This window comes from Labrus mixtus, chromosome 14 (genome assembly GCF_963584025.1).
Source record: "Labrus mixtus chromosome 14, fLabMix1.1, whole genome shotgun sequence".
NCBI lineage: Eukaryota > Metazoa > Chordata > Actinopteri > Labriformes > Labridae > Labrus > Labrus mixtus.
In genome coordinates this window covers 15,740,578-15,755,096 of record NC_083625.1, presented here as the reverse complement: position 1 = coordinate 15,755,096, position 14,519 = coordinate 15,740,578, and the positions used below count along the sequence as shown (strand labels likewise).

General features: G+C 38.8%; 2 protein-coding genes and 1 long non-coding RNA gene across 3 annotated transcripts; 2 read left to right on the top strand and 1 right to left on the bottom strand.

Annotated features, from left to right (window-relative positions):
* Positions 1-8: 8 nt before the first annotated feature.
* On the top strand, positions 9-1,522 carry cdkn2aipnl (CDKN2A interacting protein N-terminal like). Its single transcript, XM_061055384.1, has 3 exons — positions 9-248; positions 842-947; positions 1,161-1,522. The coding sequence occupies exons 1-3, from the start codon at positions 37-39 to the stop codon at positions 1,167-1,169; spliced, it is 327 nt and encodes a 108-aa protein (XP_060911367.1). The 5' UTR covers positions 9-36; the 3' UTR covers positions 1,170-1,522.
* A 551-nt stretch (positions 1,523-2,073) lies between these two features.
* Positions 2,074-12,553, bottom strand: ube2b (ubiquitin-conjugating enzyme E2B (RAD6 homolog)). Its single transcript, XM_061055383.1, has 6 exons — positions 12,383-12,553; positions 8,455-8,535; positions 7,067-7,092; positions 5,684-5,773; positions 5,206-5,294; positions 2,074-3,984 (listed from the first exon to the last, which is right to left on the bottom strand). The coding sequence occupies exons 1-6, from the start codon at positions 12,424-12,426 to the stop codon at positions 3,856-3,858; spliced, it is 459 nt and encodes a 152-aa protein (XP_060911366.1). The 5' UTR covers positions 12,427-12,553; the 3' UTR covers positions 2,074-3,855.
* Positions 11,875-13,639, top strand: LOC132988175 (uncharacterized). The gene is made up of 3 exons (XR_009675790.1): positions 11,875-11,987; positions 13,019-13,099; positions 13,223-13,639. It is a non-coding gene; the product is annotated as an uncharacterized LOC132988175 (long non-coding RNA).
* Positions 13,640-14,519: the final 880 nt, after the last annotated feature.

Here is a 14,519-nt window from a genome sequence, read left to right as displayed (position 1 = left end):
GGCTGTCTTTGTTTACTGACTCAGAGAAGAGCCAAGATGTCTGCCCTGGACGTGGAGGATTTTATTCAACAGAACAGAGCTTTGGCTGACCAGGTGGAAACACACCGAGGTTACTGGGAGAGTGAGAAACACTGGGACGCTCGGAGAGAGTTCATCCTGAGGAACATCAGTGACTTTCAGGCGGAGCAGCTGGACCCGCTGCTCTCTCTGTCCATGGTGTGGGCTAACAACGTCTTCCTCGGCTGTCGGTACGTAACCAAGTGTACTTTAGTGACCGTCACTTATAAAAATGTCCCCTCATCGGATAAGTCTTAAGGAAATAAGTTCAACTTGGTTTACTCCCGAAATTAAACGTTTTTCTTGTCGATAAGTCGCTAAAGAACACTCGTGTGTATCTGGGATTCATGAATAATTTCTTCTTCGCCTCATTCTCAACTCTTCATTAGACTCAATGCTGCCCCCTGCGTCCGAAATACGAAGTTACAAAAATAGTGTATATATATATATATATATATATATATATAATGGTATATTCAGTGTATATCGATGCAAACTACTGCATATGGTTGGCATCATTTTCAGAAACATTTTATTATGGTTCCACTGATTAAGATCTAAAACATTTTGGAGTTGTATAAATAACATGATCCTCACAAGCGCATGGTTAAATAACAGGTTTTTATGTGGAACATTTATGACTCCAGGTAAAACGTGATAACGTGTGTTAGTGTTGAAAAACTCAAGACAAATCGTGTAATGGTGAACAGTTTTAAAAAAAGAAACACTCCTGCGCATTTTTCGGCCTTTCGTCATGACCTGTTGCTTTCTTTACTTATGGCAGGTATAGCACAGAGCTCCTGGAGAAAGTGAAGGAAATGGCTGAAGGCATTGTGGTGGAGGACGCGCCAGTCTTCAAGACAAGAGATGAGATTATGAAGAAGCAACAGGTACATGTTAACACACACACACACACACACACACACACACACACACACACACACACACACACACACACACACACACACACACACACACACACACACACACACACACACACACACACACACACACACACACACACACACACACACTGTGCAGAGATCCTGACTCAGCATGTTGAAGGGAATATCCCTAACGTCTTCCTTTCTCTTCCTTCACAGGGTCGATGACAAACTTAGTCATACCTTCTGGTAGTGTTGGATGAGGACTGAAGGCTGAAAGGAATCAGCTGTTGTGTACCTGCTGTGCTGTATTTTACATCGTACAATTCAACCCTTTTTTTTTTTTTTAAATCAACGGCCAGATTGGAGAGCATACATCAAAAAATGTGTACAATTTACAGCTAAGAGAGTCGTTCAGATTTTTGTTTTTAATCTGTGCAACTAAGATGTTTTTGTCAGGGTTGGAGATTCACTGTCATTACAGAATGGTTTCTTTGTTTTATACATTTTTTTAATTAACTCATTGTAAGACACTTGTCCAAATGACCCTACTTGTAGCTTAATAAAGGACATGAATTTTCTTCCAATGTTTTAATTTTTCATTAAGATTTATTTATAAAAAGTGAAAGTTCTCTTGTTATGCAACAAACATTTAAACTAATGTAACTAAAAGTGAGAGGGAGTATGAGCTTTGAGGGTGATAGAATTGTCCTAAATAGTTTCAGAACATAATATAACAAAGAGTAAGGTCTTTCACCTGCTGTTTTGTGTCTTGAGATAACATTTGTTCTGAATTGGCGGCTGCTATACAAACATAGATTAAGACATGTCCTCACAACAGAACATCAGTTAGTTTCTTAGTTTAGGGTTGTTTTTGTAAAGTAGATCAATTCATCTGCAGGCAGATTTTAATTCAAGAGATTGACAAAGTGAAGACTGATCAATAAATTAGAAGCAGGTCTGGACAGTTTGAAACTAGTTGAACTATTCTCACTGTGACAGAATAACCCACTGTCACAGTGACTGTTATATACTATTGTGATGTAATTCTGCTAAACAAAAAATATAATTACCAGGCAAACAAATGTTCCAGAAACTCAAGAGAAGAGCAAAAAAAAACCCAGAACAAATGTCAAAGTCTGAAAAATGTGTTTTATTATGTTTATACAGCATATCGTTATAAGTATACATTTTCTTGTTTAATTCACAAAATTTAATAACATCTCATTTTTTTTTAGGTGAAATAAGTCACTAGCCACAATATGACCTTTATTGTCTCAGAAAACATGATCTCTTGTTTTATGATGACCTTCTGTGAATATTTAGCTGGAGTGGGGCTGAATTAAGTCGTGACTGTAATATACTCAAGTGGTCTTTTAAGTGGGCATCGCATAGAAATATCAGGAGACAAATGCAGGCATGAAAACAACCTGAACCTTTTGGGAAAACAGTTGATGTCACACTGGACTGCACTCATTTTATCCTCTGCTCATTGGTCAGGTTATACAGTAGGTCAGCTATGTTGTTTTTAAGAGAAGGATCACAAGCACTAACTCTCACTCACATGCGTCACAGGCTACAAAGTGACTTACTGTCTGAGGTGGGTGAAACTACAAGACAATATAGATCAAGTGTCTGAAGAGCCGTCAGGAGAAGAAGCTCTGTAACTCAAGAACTGTAAAAACCTAAAAAAAACTAGAGGATACTTCTATATACGTGTCCTTTTGTGGAAATAGCCATGCCTCCTCCTTTTTCTTTTTAATGTAGCGACTTACCGCTGATCCAACTTGTCTTACAGATTCACAGGTTTCTTCTTGCTACCTTTGTTTACACCATGATTGAACTCTAATGAAACCATTCAAGGATATCTTAAGTTCAAGCACTATTGAATTCCTTTCGAGATCCTCATTTACCTCACATACACTTTAAAAACACCTTAAAAATGAATGAAGCTAGGAGAAGGACAACGGTGAGAAGATTAGCTCATGTAGCTGACTAAAAGAAAATGCAATTACTGCAGTGAACACTTTCCTTGGTTCAGCTCTCTTCCTTTTCATCCAATCCTGTTCTCCACCGTCCTTGTTCATCTTGTCTCATCCTGGTGTTAATATTTACTCTCTCATAACACTCCCTGTCTGACATCTTCTACCTCCGAGCAAAAATCATTAAAATGAAAGCTCAGAGCTGCCTTGCCAGGGACTCATGATTCATCAGTGCAAGGGAGACTTGGCGCTGTTGCAGCCTGTGACGTCTGTGAGCCGAAGCCTGTACAGTGTGTCTCAAAATAACAGATCTGCTGGAACAGCCCAGGGATTGTTTTTTTTTATTTTTATCAGCTGCATCAGTGGCAGGCCTTAAAATAACAATACCAATACTTGAGTGACTTGTTCTGGGTTGTTCTTTTTCCATTGCTTTCTAAATATGTAGATTTTGGTCATCAACCTGCCCTCACAAAACAGCCAAGTTGTGTTCATACCAGGAAACATTGCTAAAAAAAATAAAATAAAATAAGAAAAAAGAAATGTGAAAACTTCAAAAGAAAAAACAAAATCTGTAAAACTCAAACACTAACAGCATCAATCCATCCAAACAACAAAGATATATTACAAATTCTGTTAGCAATAACTTATTTCACATCATGCAATAAAAAAAAGTAAAATTAAGGACAAGGAACACAAACATAAGATGGATTTCCCCTCCCTCGTTTTCCTCAAATGTATTGGCAAGCAAGATAATGTCCATTCTGGTTTGGTTGTTCTCTAGATCATTTTGTTTTTCAGGGTGGCACTTGAGTTCTTCTGATATAGTTGCTGTTTTATTTCCTTCTTGATGAGGTAAAAATGAGAGACTGGAGTACTGGGATGATGAAGAGAGAGAGAGTGATGGAGGGGAAGAAGTAGAGAGCGAGAGACGCTCAGACGTCCACCCAGCTCTGCTCCACGATGGCCGTCACCCTCTTCTCGTACTCCCGCTTGTTTTCCTGATAGAGCTGTGCGGCCTGACTGTTGGCTGGGCTGTTGGGGTTTGGCTCGTCCAGCAACGACTGTGGAGAAAGTGACAAAAGTGATGAATAGATCCACAAGTGTCCAGGCCAACCTACATTAAATACCCAGGAGAGGTTTTCTGAGTGGGCTGTAACAGTGAGAAATGTTACCTGTGTGCATCTTAGTATCCAAGTACAAGAACACATGTCAGGTCATCAAGCTTTATTCATACCACTATTATCTCACACTTATTTTCATGTCTGATCATGGATATAAATCTATCTTGTGAACAAGAGATGCAGGTTGTTTTATCGATAAAACAAACACAAACATTCAATTTAATCGTATGACATTCTCTGTAATAAGATTCAGAATAAAAACATTCTCTTTGTAATGAACCTGTCAAAAAGCAGAATTGTTGTCGACTTAACACTTTGTCAGCAGTTAACAATTATCCAATATTCAAATTCTGGTGGCAGAGGGGTTACTGTTCAGCCACTGTGGATAGTTGGGAGACATTTCATTAACGTGTTCATAACAGTTGAATCAACTCACACCGTGTTCTTACAGCATGCGAGCATTAGATATCATATCGCTGTCCACACTGCATCTGTTGGATATTTACTGACACCTAGTACTTTTGTATTGAAGGTGAACAAACTGAAGTGTGGTGGCTTTGTATTGAAGAGCTACTGACTCATATCCAGGGCCGGCTCTTGGCATAGGCCATAGAGCGCCACGTGCTGGAGGGGCGTCGCCGAGGGTCAAAATACTTTGTCGCGTCGTGATGTTTTTGCACTGCAATGTTTGCAGGCTGTTAGGAAACTCAAATAGGAATCAACGGAATCAAGCTGATTTTGTTGCTGACGCTCGCTCACGTCCCCCGCTGCTAGAACAAAGTGCTACAGACTATGTCTCTCGTGCCTCAGTCAGGCGTTCACTGATTACACAACAACTAAAGTCAGTGTTGTACAAGTAAAAAATAAAAGTCCTGGGGCGCTGGTGGTGCAGTGGTTAGTGCGCGCGCCCCATGTATGGAGGCTATGGTCCTCCTAGCGGGCGGCCCAGGCTCGAATCCCACCTGTGGCTCCTTTCCCGCATGTCATACCCTGCTCTCTCTCCCTGATTTCCAGCTCTAACCACTGTCCTATCTCTCCATTAAAGGCACAAAAAGCCCCAAAATAAATCTTTAAAAAATAAAATAAAAAAAGTCATAAAAATATAACGTTGAAAGATGTCAAATGGTCCTTGTGAACATTAGAAATGCTTTTTTGACTCACCTGGATGGAGGTGAGTATGGACGACACATCATACGTGGGGCTCCAGCGGTTCTGAAGGATGTCTAAACATATACTGCCATCTGCATAAACTGGGATCACAGAGAGAGAGAGAGCACGTTGTTAGGTTCAGATCACTTAGAGTTACATCGAATCTTCAGCCAGGAAGCGCTTATAACAGTGTCATTAACATGAACGTCTCCATGTTTAGAGAGGCTGAATGTACAACATACGCAGAGCTGATGCTGGTAAACAAAATAGTTGAAAGAGGATTTGAGGGGACTTTCAGAATTTCTCTCTACAAGACGGCCATGTTCTCACTTTGTAGAGCCGACAACAGCAAAACACTAGTTTCCCACTCATTTAAAAGAGCTTAGCATCTTTAATAATGGATGCCTGAACTGTTCCAAGTCTAAACTCTTTCATCTTCGTACACCGATGAATGTGAGGGCAGAAGTGTCGGGGCAGAAGCACATTTTACCATTTGGGTGAAACATTCTGGAGACAAATCGAACCGTGGGAGGCTTGTTTGGGTACTCCTCTGAAAACTCTATCAGAAGCTTAAACGTTCCTGCGGAGAGACAGAGGTGGAGAAGAGAGGGGGTGGGTGGGGGACAGCAAATAACAAGAAAGAGAGAGAGAGAGAGTACGTGAGCAGTGCACACAAGTAACTTTGTGAATTGCATACAGATGTGAGGGATCGAGGAGGTCAGAGAAGACGAGGGAAACAATTAAAGTTACTAAAATTACAGCTGGCTTGGCTAAAAAGAAGCTAATCCTTCACAAATGCAGAGATGTCAGCTCTGCAGGCTAACAGGAGAATAAAAGATGGAGCTAACGAACAAGAAAAAACAATAAACCCAGAGTCAGCACGTCCTGCCTGAACCTTATTCAGAATAACAAGCAATCATAGAATCTAAGGGGGAAAGAAAAGTGTGTATTTGTGCGTAACTTTAAAACTGAGTATACAAGGCTAATGCACATCTGCAAGTTTGCTACCAATCGAACACATCATGTGAATATCCAACTACTTTGTTACTTAATTAACTATACTGTATCTAAATATTAAATCAAAAAACAAAAGACATGAACTATTCAAATCAAGGTTTTCTAAGTCTAATACAAATGTTTTAATTATATATTAACAGTATCTTCAATTATTGAAGATTAAAGTGACTGTCGGCAGCATTTTACTCAACACACACCTTTTATTACTAAACAGGATCAATCAGATCTCAGGCTCAAAAAAATCGAATCAATTGCATAATTTAGATTTAACAGGAACAAGTACTTTAGCGGAATCGCAGCTCTTCAGATACATTTCCGTCATTTAATTTTTATGGTAAACGGTAATTTATGTTGCTCTGATGGTCCATAAAATAAACCAGCTAAATAATATGAAAGTATAGAAATACATATTCAAATAGTATACACAACATACACAAATGTTTCATACATGTCTGTTCAGTGAAAATGCTGCAAGCATTCATTATATGAAGGAGAAGGAATATGTTTATGTAACACACTTTGGATTTTACTTTTACTCAATCAATATAATAAATCCTTGTTTTTCAGATTTGTATCTATTTTATTTTCAGCTTTTATGTTTTACTTCCAATACCGACCTATAGGTGTGGGAATGTTTATCACTGTGTGATTTAGAAATTGATGGCTCAAGAACACTCCTGAATTCAAAAACCTTTAAGCCCTTTGAAAAAAGGTCTAGAATAAATAGACTGAATGATGCAAGTCTCAATTTAAAACAGTGCTGGTGACATTTAAATCAAATCCAGTGCTTAGATAAACTGCCCCCCCCTCTAAGGCTACACTTTATGGACAAGATGAATCAAAATGTAGAACTTACCATCTTCAAATGGTGTTCCCACAGGCCTGCAAAAATCAGAAAGAGAGCGAGAGAGATGGGGGGGAGAATTATTTCCAGATTCAAAATATCCCCACTACAGTCAGTAGAAAAACATATTATTGCCATCCCTCCCTCAAGAATGTTCTATGCACAGACAGACATCAGACCCTCTATTTACCCAGCTCTTCACATTGACACAGACAGTATAAAGGATCCAAATGAAACAGTTGCCCATGTGTTTTACACATGGCTGTTGTCTGGCAGCCTCCCCTTTCACTCTGAATTAGATGAGCAGCTATTAGCAACTCTATTTCTTCATTGAAGCCCAATGTGTCTCCCTGGTGATTGATTTGGTAAATGTTGCACCTTGTTAACTTTGTTTTCCATTTGATTGTGTTCTTCATGTTTTAATCAGTTGGAGTAGTCTCTTGTCTGTACTTTCCAAACAGCCAGACAACTTCAGCTCAACCCGCTGCTGCCAGAGTTTTAATTGGAACCAAGAAAACCAAGCACATCCTGTTCCTAAAAGTTTACACTAGTTTCCAGTTACTGATAGGAGAGATGAAAATAGTGCTGTAAACACTCGCTGAATAATCTGATCCCAATAAAATAAAATAAACTTTCTGATGTCCCTGAAGACTATGAACACAATGTGGCTTTTAGATCTTCAGGAAGCAGAATGCTGGAAGTATTTCCAGTCAGAGCCAAAAAATGTGATGCAGATGTTGACTTTTTTTATTGCACCCATGAGCCAACTGAGTTATATTGTTAAATGTCACCTAACCACAGCTACTAATCAGCATGAATTGTTCTCCTGTGTCTCTGATTGTTTTCTATTCTGTATTTATTTTCTCTGTTGCATTTGGGAAACTAAAAACACATGATGCATTGTCATCAGAACTGTAATGCTATTGTCTCTATTTTTCATAAATATATGATATCTCATCTGAAATTTAATTGGAGTCCTTTTAAATTTCCTTCATTTATTAATTCCAGAATCACAATTATAAATACTATTGAACCCAGGGTTGATCCAGCAGGATTAGCAAACAGCAGCATGCACGGTATCATTTGCACAGTTACTGGGATCATTTAATTAGTTAGAACAGTTTTGTGTTACTCTCATTTCAATTACTGATGAAGTTAAGAGCTATCTTATATCTGGAATGTTTTTAGTCTCACTTATGTCTCCCAGCCTGTTCTTCCATCAAACACCTGCTGGCTCTCTGCACGCCAATTTTCCAGACTGGTCCGTGCCACAATCAGGTCTTCAATCAAATATATTTAAATATTGCAAAGGGGTGGGCTGGCTTGGGGAGTGTGTGCATCACAATCACAGTGGCAAAGTAAAGACAGCAGGGCGGAGTTGGATTTAGAGCATGACTCACCCAAAAATAACAGCGTTCCAAAGCATGATGTTGTTCTCTGATGGTGCTCCACTCACACCGGTGGGAGGATCTTCTTGAAGTCTGGTAAAGACAGAGAGAAAGATTCACAAAGAGAAGGACACAGAGACAGGCAGTGAGAAGGGCAAACAGAGAGAATAAAGGGACGAATGAAAGACAGGAAGAAAGGGACAGAAACAAAAAGAATACAGAGAGACAAAAAAGGGACAGAAAAAACCACCCCAACGGGAAAATGAAGGCAGATAAAGGGACGGAAATAATGAGAAACAGAAAGAAACAAATAACATAAACAAGGAAATGCAAGCAGGAGGGAGAGAAAAGGGATGGGAGAGAGTGTGAGGAATTTAATTAAGACCTCGACTGCAGGATAATTATCAGTCAAAACACACACTGCTGTATCAACATGACTTTAGTCGACAGCCAGGTTTGCAGGATCAGCTGCACATTGACCATCCTGCTGTCACATGTCAGTTAACAAAAGCTATAATATTCACACTCATCTAATGCACTACTGTAACATGACTTTGTCCTTCAGTGAGCGTCAAAGACGAGCAGTGCTCAACCTTCACTTGAAATGACATCTGACAACAATGTCATGGTCAGGATATCTAGGAAATCACATTTCTTTTAAGGACAGGCTCCCTAAGGTTTACCTCTCAATACATATTTGATTCATTTTCTACAGTACTGAGCTGTATGAAACACTGATGACTGAGCTGATGCCCAGTTTAGGAAAGCTCTGGACACTCAATGTCAAACTTTCCCCAGACAAAACGAGCTGGTGAATATGAGGTGATGTGATTTAGGTTACATCTGCAGCAGCATCTGCAGCAGCAGTGCTGGTGACATCAGTATGTGAGGAATAAAGAAAAAAAACTAGATAGCTGCAGCAGGAGCAGTGCAGGAAAGAAAGAAGTCACCTATAGAAACAAAAGCTCCAACATGATCAAATCTTGATAAAATATGCCGTCGATTGGTGGTAAACCTCCAAAGAATTTGAAGCTTGAAAGTAGGAATGAAACTAATGACTAATTGGATATTTTAATTAAAAGTAGAAACATGGGGAAAAAACAGATAACCCTATTATTTGCAATGATCTGACCTCTTTTCATAATTAATATTGTCTATCAATTTTCACAAAAGCAGGTGAACAATTTTATGACCAGTCACAGTTTATTTTTGCAACAGTTTCAAATCTATTATTAACATAACCTTTAGGTTTTATCTTACATGTTCTCTTTTCCCAGAATATGGACAACTTAAAAACAGACCATGGATATTTTCTGGACATTTTACAGCCAAGGTAATTCATGAGATAACCTGACTTAATTGATCGTTTCAAACATGGAAATAATCATTAGCTCAAGCCCCCAATCTTTTTTGAAGCACAGTGCAAAACACCTCAGCAACAACTGCCTAGCAACAAGACGTCAACAAATAGGAACACACAAATGTCGCAGGTCAACATTTTGAATCAAGTTTCCAACAACGTGCCAGTGGTTTGTAAAACGTTTATATAAAACGCGTTTCTCTGGGATAAGAGACACTTGAATCTGTTGGGTCTCTATGTCCCATTCAAAGGTCAAGCTTCAGACCACCCCTGCATGTAGGCCAAGCAAAAAGCGCCGCAGACTTCTTAGGCGCACAAACTCATGCATGGTATAAAAGCTGGCTTAATAAGAGCTTACAGCTATGAAACAAGGTAGGCTGATTTGTGTGTCTGTGTGTGAGTGAGGATCAGTGTCCCTAGCTGCAGACAGACTCACTGCAATTAACCTCATTTACTGTAATCTGCCTGAGCTCTCTGCTGGTGAAAGGATGCCTCACTCAAACTCCTAACTAGTGTGTTGTACAGGAGAGTAACTAGACTTTAGTTATGAACTGGGGAATTAATGACCAACTGCAGGTTGGGGGGCATTACATATATTTTATAATGTAACATTTTATTTTAATATTTTTTAAACATTTTAATGAGAGTGAAACAATAACCATTTTTTTACTGGCTCCCTGAAATTTGAGGATTGTTCCATTTCATATTGTTGTGAACTGAAAAATATTTTGGATATTGGACTGTTCATCAGACAAAATAATTGAGGACATCACCTTAGACTTCAGGTGATATGGAGGTGCGCTTTTTGAAAATTCTGACATGATACAGACCAAACAGCTAATTGATGACTCAAGAATAAAAATCATTGTTAGTTGTCCTTGAAAATGTACTGTTATTAACACTATAACCAACACAGTGAGGTAAAAACATTGCATCATACTATATGGTTTGGTTAGTTAAGGAACGAACACACAAACACACATGCCACTGGTTCTGACTAGGTTCTGCTGGACACGATATTTAAGTCAAACATTGTGGGTTAACAAACCAAAGGCAACACAACCATGCAAAGCTGGTAATAATAAAACTAAGCTGAATCAGCTTTAAGATTTGAAAAATGTTAATATTCATTATTATCAGCCAGAAACCAAAGTTTTAACCGGGTTTATCTTACAAACTAATGTAAGCTAAAATAAAACTGAACCCTCACAAACCAAACTAAGAGGAACAATAAGGCAGAAAAAGAAACAGAAGCCATTAAAGTGTAAGGGAATGGTTGCTGCTTTCAAAATGTCAAATGATGTAAAAAAAATATATATATATTTGGAAGGAAATTCAAGTAACGCTTTACTGAAATGAATCAAAATAAATTCAAACGGTTTATTTAAAGAGCACTTCAACAACACTGTGTCAAGCTGCTCAGCCGAAACATCACACACATTTGATGCCGTTCAAACAATTAAATAGCTCAGTTTCAAGACCCATTGTGCAAATAATTTTGACTTACAGATCAAACAAAGGGAGACTAGGCAATACCACGCAAGGCTGAATTCGATCAGCCAGCTTTGGCATGAACACACAGGCTGATCCAGGAATGTGCCATTGGGTTTCCCCTTGACACGGTGTGTTACAGTTCACCACCTGGGGACTGGTGCAGTAGAGTAGAGTTACGGTGACACCTTATCTGCCCTGCTTCAACGACTCTGTTTAGTAGAATAGCTTAGGATCTGTTTTTCCACTGACAGGTGTGTCAATAGCACACATGTACTGCAGGTTGCCATATGGAACCAGGCAACAGATTGGGGATAGCAGGTATTACAAGCTGACACTTGCCAGGTGAAGTGATCCCAGGTTACTTTGACATATTCGTCTTGTCCTTAAGGATTTCAATTAAATAACAGTGGAAAGAAAATGTACTTATAACCCTTTATAAAATATTGAGATGGGGCACCCCAAGGCGCGCACACAGACTTGTGCAATACCTGTGAGCCACGTTGCTCCCATGGGGGGGGGACGGGGACTGAGACCACATGGGGGGGGGACGGGGACTGAGACCATCATGTTGACTTAATGTGGAATTGAGCCACCTTTTGGGCAACACAGCTTAAAACCCAAAGCTTGGAAATTGTGCAAAGTAATTAGAATAAATCCCGTCACAATTAACTTCTTATCTGGGCCATTTCAGGTAAGAGGTTCTTGAATTGTCAGTCTACATTTCTTGCTAAATGTAACTCAGTACGTTTGATTTGCACCAACAAAAACAAACAAACTAGGTTGAAATAATAAAGACTGACATTATTCCCTAGATAGAAAAACACTGCAGAACACCACATTACTGTGTTTAGATATGATCAGATATGTTTTTAAATGCCCCTTTTCAAACCAGCTGATGACTTACACAGAGACAAACCACATACATGAACGTGTTGTTGTTAAAAACAAGTCGAGCTTTGTAAACAGCATTCTTTGAAACAGCAGCTAACGTCAAGCTAACGCTGAGCTAGCTGCCGTCAGTTTCATCGGCTAACGCTGCTAGCTCCACACAAACAGAACATATGAATGCCAAAACGTTATGGTTACCTTTTAAAATCTCTCATAAGCCGTCTCCTTGCCGGGGTCGACATTATTCGAAATGTATTAAAAAATCTAAACCGAGACCATAAACCGAATTATATCCGAAACTAAATCCGGTGTTTCTTCCGCTTGTAGCCCTTTTCTTCTTCCCCCAAAACAACTGGCTAGCTAGCTCTCTGTGATGACGTCAGTGCTCACAGAGGTACGGCCTCTCTGTCAGAGACGATGTGGATTAAAATGTTTTAATTATAACACCTTTCAAATCAAACTTCAACTTTGTTTTGTGGATATGGGTTGTACGGTATTTTACTTTATTTCATCACGCAAAATATCTGTACATTACCCAAGGGAACCAGTATTTATTATTTATAGGGAATTGTGGAATTATTTAAGGCTATTTACATAAGAATGAAACTGTTGTATAATAGTATAGGCCTATTCAATGTAGTGTAAAAAATGCCTTATGCAAATATATCAAACAAGCAAAAATACTCAAGAATGGGTAAATACAGAAAGAAGGAATTTAAAGGGCAGGGATAGGCCTATGGGAAAATCACAATGATTGCATGTTGAAGATGTAACAGTATTCTATGAAGTGTCTCTAATAGTATCATCATGTTGTCCATCTCTTGATGTTTGTAGAGAAAAGTCTGTTAAGGAAGATGCAACCTTTGCTCCTCCAAATACGATTATCAACCTACTCTGACTTCTAATGGATGGCAGGTGAATATGAAAATGAATGCACCGTCTAATAATCTTCTCAGCAGTAAGTAGCTTACATTAAATCTTATGACAGTAATCCAAGTGTAGCTAATGCATTCTATCTTCTTTTTCCTGCCTGTATAGAGCCGTTAAAATCAAGTCAGAAATATGGGCTGACCGCCCCAACCATTTTGACTTCAATTGTTGAAGAAATAGACAAAAAAGACTACATCTGTATACACAAGACATTATAGAAATATAGAAAAATGCCATATGTCAGAGGACCAAATCAAAGGCAATGAAGACTGTAAAAACCAGTCTGGGTAATGTGATATTAGGACTTATGTTGTAGTTTAGGGAACAATAAATGTTCTCTCAGCATGAACCCAAAATATGATGACTTGGATCTATGTATTTCTGTTTACACAAAAACAATCATTATTTCATTGTGAATTATATTGAGATAGAGTTTAAAAGCAAGCAGAAAAATTAGACTTAATAAAGGACAGAAGACCACAAATATATTTATTCATGTGCCTACAAATGTTTGTATACCATGCATATACTATAACCTACAGAATGTGTGTGTGTGTGTGTGTGCATGAATGTGCTGTTACTGTAAATACTGGGGCTGAGGAAGAAGGTATGAGATCAACATTTGCATAATAGAATAGAATAGAATTACTTTATTGATCCCAAACTGGGAAATTATGGCGTTACAGCAGCAGTCTATCCAACTGGGTAAACTGTGTGGGTGTCTTTTGTTGGCAGGCTCACCTTTAGCAGAGCTGAAGGGGGCTGCAAGAGTGAAAAGGCCAGTCGCTTTATGAGATTATATGTTAGGGGATATTTGGGCTGCAAAGAAAAGAAAATGGATTATGAAGCCGAAAAAGGCTTCCTGTTTGCCCTTGGTGAAAATTGGTGATCCATGGTACAATGCTCTAGATATCCTCCAGACTGTGAGTGATCATTCCCCTGAAACTTTTCCAGATGGGGGCTTGATCAACCCTGGATTGGTTGCCCTAATAAGGTTGTCTAGACCCTTAACACTAAATTATTCCAACAGTTCTGTCAGTGGAGTAAGATAGAACAGAAGATAAACATACTGACGCATTAGAAAATGCATCCTCATTATCAACAAACAGAGAAAACCCCTGTTAAAGTGTTATTATAAGAATCAAATGATTTTTTTGTGTGGCTGTCTGTGATGACAACTAGACCATAAGAAGTGTGTTGTGTGTGTGTATGTGTGGTTCCAAAACGTTTTCTTTTGTCAATGTGTCTTCGTAGAATTTTAAAGGGCAGAAATGTGCAAAACTTGACCAGCATCAGGATCACATGACACAGCTCAATACTAGGGGTCACCCAAATGAGTCCCACTGAAGAGGTTTAGTGAAATCCCATCTAAAGTTTGAGCAAAAATATCTGTCAGTTCAATCTA

What these genes read in the sequence shown, in the direction of transcription:
- ube2b (XM_061055383.1), bottom strand. Translation starts at nt 12,426, where the DNA reads ATGTCGACCCCGGCAAGGAGACGGCTTATGAGAGATTTTAAAAG. An exon ending in TGGAACGCTGTTATTTTTGG is followed by an intron (nt 7,093 to 8,454) that starts GTGAGTCATGCT and finishes TGATTTTTGCAG; the next exon opens with GCCTGTGGGAACACCATTTG. An exon ending in GGGAACACCATTTGAAGATG is followed by an intron (nt 5,774 to 7,066) that starts GTAAGTTCTACA and finishes GTCTCTCCGCAG; the next exon opens with GAACGTTTAAGCTTCTGATA.
- cdkn2aipnl (XM_061055384.1), top strand. Translation starts at nt 37, where the DNA reads ATGTCTGCCCTGGACGTGGAGGATTTTATTCAACAGAACAGAGCTTTG. An exon ending in AACGTCTTCCTCGGCTGTCG is followed by an intron (nt 249 to 841) that starts GTACGTAACCAA and finishes TACTTATGGCAG; the next exon opens with GTATAGCACAGAGCTCCTGG.